Source organism: Rattus norvegicus, chromosome 1 (assembly GCF_036323735.1).
Source record: "Rattus norvegicus strain BN/NHsdMcwi chromosome 1, GRCr8, whole genome shotgun sequence".
Taxonomy (NCBI): domain Eukaryota; kingdom Metazoa; phylum Chordata; class Mammalia; order Rodentia; family Muridae; genus Rattus; species Rattus norvegicus.
The window spans coordinates 105524423-105530195 of record NC_086019.1 but is presented as its reverse complement, the minus strand read 5'-3'; the positions used below and the strand labels follow the sequence as shown (position 1 = coordinate 105530195).

The window sequence follows — 5773 nt, the reverse complement described above, 5'->3', positions numbered from 1 at the left end:
CTCCAGCGGTCCCATCTGACCAAGCTCTTCATCCCACGTGTTCGTCGTGCATGCGGGTTGTAGACGCCACTGCCTGAAGGCTGGGTGTGCCCAACGCCTGCGGTTTCCTGTGGGAGGAAGTGGCTGCGATGCAGCGCTCCTCCGAGGCTTGGGCAGGGGAGATCCCACCACCACCCTTTGACTCTAGATACTTCCACTTCTACTGGACACTATTGTTAGGGATTCCCTAAACGTCTCCCCTAGGTACCCCAAGTACTGAACTTTTGCAACTCTCAAGGAGTGTTAAAACTGTTCCCAGCTGGCTTCCTCAGCCCATTAGCATTTTCCTTGCTCCTGGTTCCAACACTCCTCTCAGGCCTGGGATGCAGCCTCCTGTCCCTGCAATCATAGACTCCATCCCAGCGCCCCCCCCCCAATTTTGTCCTCGGTGACCCTCTCTCTACTTCCCCTCCTCCAATCATCCTCATTTAGGATTCCAAACTTGAGATTCGGGACCCACTGGACCCACCCAAGTCTTTGCCCTTTCTCCAATTACTAGAGACTCTAAACCAGAGTTCCCCTGACTCCACTCGGGGCTCCAAAACCTGCTATAAGTTGTACAGAACTGCCAAGCACTGCTCTAGATCTAAGCTACCCAGTATGCCATCCCTCTTTTACAGATGAAGAAAAGCACGGAGAAGTCATCAGTAATACCCATGATCACATAGCCAATGAGTGGCTGCAAAATCTGTGCTGTGTGGTACCCAGCTCCCCATCTAATCACCAGTCTAGCTAGTCCTCACCTCTGCAGGCTTAGGTCATGACACCCATCAGCTCTGGCCCCATTGGATGCTCACACTTCTCATCATCCAGGTCCCCACTCCTAACTTCATCAGAACTAAGATTTGGTCCGCTACCAAGGGATGCAGATATACTCGTCATCACCCACACCCGCTAACTCAGTGCCCTGAGAATAAATTATAATAGTTCACACTATAACCCTGGGACTAGAGTGCTGTGAAAATTCTAATGGCCTCCCACAGCACTTACAGTAAAATCCTGATTCCTCCATGAATTTCCAAGTGAATCCTCTGATGTCCCACTCACCACACCCTAGGCTCCCTGTGCTCCAGCCACACTGGCCCTTTTGTCTGTTCTCCAAATAGCACAGGTTTCTTCTCTGAGCCTGGGACATTTTCTTTTCTCCCTAGTGTCCAAACAACTCAGGTCAAATATCACCTCCTCCAAGAGGCTTTCCAGGATTATCCTTTTTTATTAGCATCTGCCCACCTAGTCATTATTGCTATCACTCTATTTTCTTTACTGTGTGTGTGTGTGTTATACCCACTACACAGATTAGCAAACTTGAGGCCCAAGTGAGTGAAATAATCTATCCCAGGTCACACGACCTACAAATAGCAACATTGGCATTCTTAAAGGCATTCATTAAAATCCTGCCCCTTTCCATAGATGTATACTTTTTGTCCTGCCATGAGTCGGCCCAAAGTTTGATCTATGTCACAGGGATCTGGTCTTCTCCAGATTGCTTGTGTCATCTACTCTGCTCCAAACTTCATCAAAGAGAGCAGGCATCCAGTTCAAGGAGGTAACATGTCCCACCCCAGAGCCCCAAGGACTTCTCATCTGAGTCCTGAAAGGAGGTCCCAGAACATGCCTACTGTGTGACTGGGTGGGCAGAGAATAAGGAACCAAGAATTTGTGCCCTCCCCTGACTGGAGACCTCAGCTGGGCGAGGCTAAAGTGGATATAAAAGGGTTGGGATATATTGAGATCGAGAGAAGCAGAAAACCACCAGAGGAGAGAGAGAAAGGGAGGGAGGGGGAAAGCAGAGGGAGAAGGGTGGGTATTAAGGGGTGGAAGGAAGGCGGTGAGGGAGGCGGGGGCCTCAGAGTGGAAGGAGGGAGCAGAAGGGCGGGGCAAGAGGCCCAATCGAGGACAGACTCCAACTCTGACTTCTTCAGCGACTCTCGGTAAGTTTTCAATCCGTTATTCAGATGGGACTTTATTTACTGGGCAGCATGGCACCATGGGTGGGGCACCTCAGGCAGGAAGAAGCCCTCTGCTCTTAGCTCCAGAGGAGAAGTCTGGTAATTGAAGAAGTGATCTTGGCAGCCTTTGTGATAGGAATACAGGAAGGGGTAGGGCCGCCCATGAGACTTGTGGTCCCAGCAGAGCCCACCATGAAGAATGCCCTGTGGCTTCTCCCTGAGGTCTTCCACTCCCGCCTGAGGTTAAGGGGTGCAGGAGGGCTCCCAGGGCTGGCTGAGTTCTCTGGACACTGAAGGGTGGTAGGAGGTGGTCTCTCCACTCAGACCTCACCCTCCCTACTTCAAATCCATCTCCCTGAGTGTCCGGAGCCTCGGGTCTGCAGTCGGGTTGGGTGAGGACCACAGAGACTCAGCCAGGGGCTGGCATTTCCCTGGTGCTGGAGGGAGGAGGGGATGAGTCACCCATGACTCACCCCAGGAGAAGAGAGTGAGTGAGTGAGTCAAGGATGCCTGTCCTGGGGGCAATTCCTGCTCCTGATGGATTGGAAAGGGTGTCAGTTTCAACTTTCATACGGCGACCCACATGGTCTAGAGACAGAGCTCTGAAGATGCCCCAACTCATTGTTAGTCCTGTTCATTCCCCTGTCTCCCAAAAGTCCATCTAGGATGCTCTCCAGTAGCACAGGAGTCCCGGGGCTTACCCTTCTCCCCAGGGAGGAACTGCTCAGCCTACTCCCTTTCTCCCTCACACAGAGACTTCCCGAACCAAGCCGTCTTTCCTCAGACCTTACAGTCCTCCCCAGCCTTCCTCTCTGACTTAGAGAGCCAGACCCCAGCCCTCTTCCCCCAGGATTGAGTGCTCCGACCCTTCGAAGGCTTGCCTCTCCTGCTCTGAGCCAGCATCTGGCAGCCATGTCACTCCTCCTGTTGGTGGTCTCTGCCCTTCACATCCTCATTCTTGTCTTGCTTTTCGTGGCCACTCTGGACAAGGTAAGCTTCCAGCTCACTGGGAACCCCAGCTGCAGCCCATCTCTAAGCCCCCACCTCCCTTCTCCTCCTCTTCCCTACTTCTCCATTGCCTGGGTCCTTTGCCCTCGCCTTGCCCATGCATTTGGCCCATCAGGTGCCTCCAATCCCCACTCTCCCTGACATCTTTCTGTCCTGCTTCTCACCTCACCCTCCCCGGTCTCTGTCCCCTCCAGTCCTGGTGGACTCTCCCAGAGAAGGAGTCCCTGAACCTGTGGTATGACTGCACGTGGAACACCACCGCTAAAACGTGGGCCTGCAGTAACGTCAGTGAGAACGGTGAGCATATAGTGGAGGGCAGGGAGAGGCCAGCCAGGACCAGGGTTGGGAGCCTAACCTAGGCAGTGAGAACCTGGGGCAGCCATAGGCAGCTTGTCTGAGTGGAGAGGCACTGCCTCTATTCTGATCAATCCAGAGAGGGTGGAGGCCACATGCTGTAGCTTAAGGAACGGGGAGAAAGCTCCCCAAGTTCTGAGAAGTGGAGCTAGCGGTATGAATGTGGGAGCCATTCATTGAACCTGCGGGAGAGTAGGGGAAGGCCAGAGTTCTAAGAGATGGAGTTGCCTCCCTCCAGGATTCTAAGTGACAGCCAGGGGTGGGGGGGATGCAGCTCGTCAGTAGGATGTTTGCCTGGTAAACCTCGTAATCCTTGTAACATGTTCATGCCTGAAGCTTGCCTGGCTGAACCTGGAGTGGGTAGAGTCTAGCCAGCTCCTGACCTCCCCTGTGTCGCCCCCTGTAGGCTGGCTGAAGGCAGTGCAGGCGCTCATGGTGCTGTCTCTCATCCTCTGCTGTCTGTCCTTCATCCTCTTCATGATCCAACTCTACACCATGCGGAGAGGAGGGCTCTTCTACGCCACCGGCCTCTGCCAGCTCTGCACCAGTAAGCACTTCCCCCCAGCGTGGGGGATGGAGGCAAGGAATGGGAGTAGACCACTCAAGGCTCAAAACGCAAAGCATCCTCAGGACCCCAGCCCTCTCCTGAGAGCAGCCTCTGTGACCCTCACCGGCTAGTGCAGCTACGGTTCTGAGAGGTTCTGTGGCAAGCCAGTGCTTGAGAAGTAGGATCTGGCAAATGATTTGGGTTCCAGGGATGGAGTCAGCTAAAGGACCCGCACACAAGGGGTTGGGGATTTAGCTCAGCGCTTGCCTAGCAAGCGCAAGGCCCTGGGTTCGGTCCCCAGCTCCGAAAAAAAAAAAAAAAAAAAGAACAACAACAACAAAAAAAAAGGACCCGCACATGAAATATTCTGAATCTTATCAGCCAACTGCAGTTTCTTGGGTACTTGTTCAAGGAGTTGATTTTTTTCTCTCTCTCTCTCTTCTCTCAATACTGGGGCTACAACAAAAGGCCTACAGCATGCCAGATGGGCTCTCATCTCTGAGGCGTGTGCCCAGCTCCACAGTGGTGTGTCCTGGGCATGGGTTCTCAAGCCTCTTTATTTTTTAATTGGAAATAAGTTTTGATAAATAGTCCTAGCTGGCCTTGAATGTTTTGTCCTCTTGCCTCAGCACCCTGGGTCCCACTTTTTTTTTTAAGGTCAAATAAATTGAAGCTTGAGGCAGTGGGTGGATGAAGAGGTCAAGAAGACCTGAAAGCACAACTCTATTGTTTTTGTTTTTTTTAATTTTTTGGCTCCAGGCTGCAAAGGGCTGAGTTAATCATGGTGGTTTTGGGAACATCTTCCTGGATTCCCAGAGAACCCCCCTCATTTTACTTATCTCATGTTTGGCTCATGGATGCACAGCCATCATGGCCTTATTTCTCAGATGAGTGTTAGGGACCAGAGGTGGTGGTGGTTCTGAGAGACCACTGAGGACCTAGGGCAGTGCGGCCTCCTGTGCGGCCAGCCCCAGCACCCACCCTGCTGTTGGTGGTTCCACAGGTGCGGCTGTGTTCTCCGGGGCACTGATCTATGCCATCCATGCTAAGGAGATCCTGGCAAAGCACCCGAGTGGAGGCAGCTTCGGCTACTGCTTCGCCCTGGCCTGGGTGGCCTTTCCACTCGCCCTGGTCAGTGGCATCATCTACATCCACCTGCGGAAACGAGAATGAGCGCTGTGTCCCCCTAGAAAATAAAGCCCTGTAACCACGAGGCTGACTGGGTTCCTCTTCTTCACAATACCACGAGGCTGACTCTGTTCTCACTCCTCCTAACACCACCTGCGCTCCTTGGTCTCATCCAGAGCTCAACCCCCAGGCTCTGTGACCTGGGACACTGGCTGGAGCCAGCTTCCCCAGGGCACCCTACTTAGGTAAGAAAAGGATCCACCCCATTCCTCCCTGAAGACCTCAGTAGAGGTTCATGTCGGTCCCCTCTCCCTGATCTATGTGGTGTCACTCTCAGGAACCCAGGCTGCTGTGCATTTCTGAGTTGATGATCTCTTCTCTACCTCCTCTCTGGCCCAGGCACTGTGTGACTGGTTGTTTCCCGTTGCAAACCGTCCTCCCCTCCCTTCTACAACCCAACCCTTCCCTCGCCAACAAAGGCCACGTCTGCAGCCAATATGACACCCTCCTCTACTCTCAGGCAATGGGTACCAGCTGGATTTCCCAGCCATCTACTTTCTGGCTGTGTGACACTGAGAGTGGAGCAGTCTGCACCCCTGAGCCCTGTCTTCCTGTTTGATACCCAGACCGTTGCAGGCAAAACTCTCCTCGGGCATGAGTGCTTCTAAGAGTCCAGTCCCAGACCCAGCCACACACTCTTTCCAGGATTCTGATCCCAAACCTCCCTTTACCTGCAGCACACTAATCC

At 53.1% G+C, this 5773-nt stretch overlaps 1 protein-coding gene across 4 annotated transcripts; it reads left to right on the top strand.

The window, feature by feature from the left end:
- Positions 1-1825: 1825 nt before the first annotated feature.
- Emp3 (epithelial membrane protein 3) lies at positions 1826-5110 on the top strand. 4 transcript variants are annotated; one of them, XM_008759418.3, is made up of 5 exons: positions 1826-1970; positions 2839-2978; positions 3191-3293; positions 3757-3897; positions 4901-5110. In XM_008759418.3, the coding sequence occupies exons 2-5, from the start codon at positions 2901-2903 to the stop codon at positions 5068-5070; spliced, it is 492 nt and encodes a 163-aa protein (XP_008757640.1). In that variant the 5' UTR covers positions 1826-1970; positions 2839-2900; the 3' UTR covers positions 5071-5110. The 4 variants fall into 4 exon arrangements, with proteins under 4 accessions (XP_008757640.1, NP_110474.1, XP_006229220.1 ...); NM_030847.2 differs by having other exon boundaries at positions 1931-1970; positions 2742-2978; positions 4901-5108; XM_006229158.5 differs by lacking the exon at positions 1826-1970 and adding an exon at positions 1980-2087 and having other exon boundaries at positions 2742-2978.
- The last annotated feature ends 663 nt before the right edge of the window (positions 5111-5773 follow it).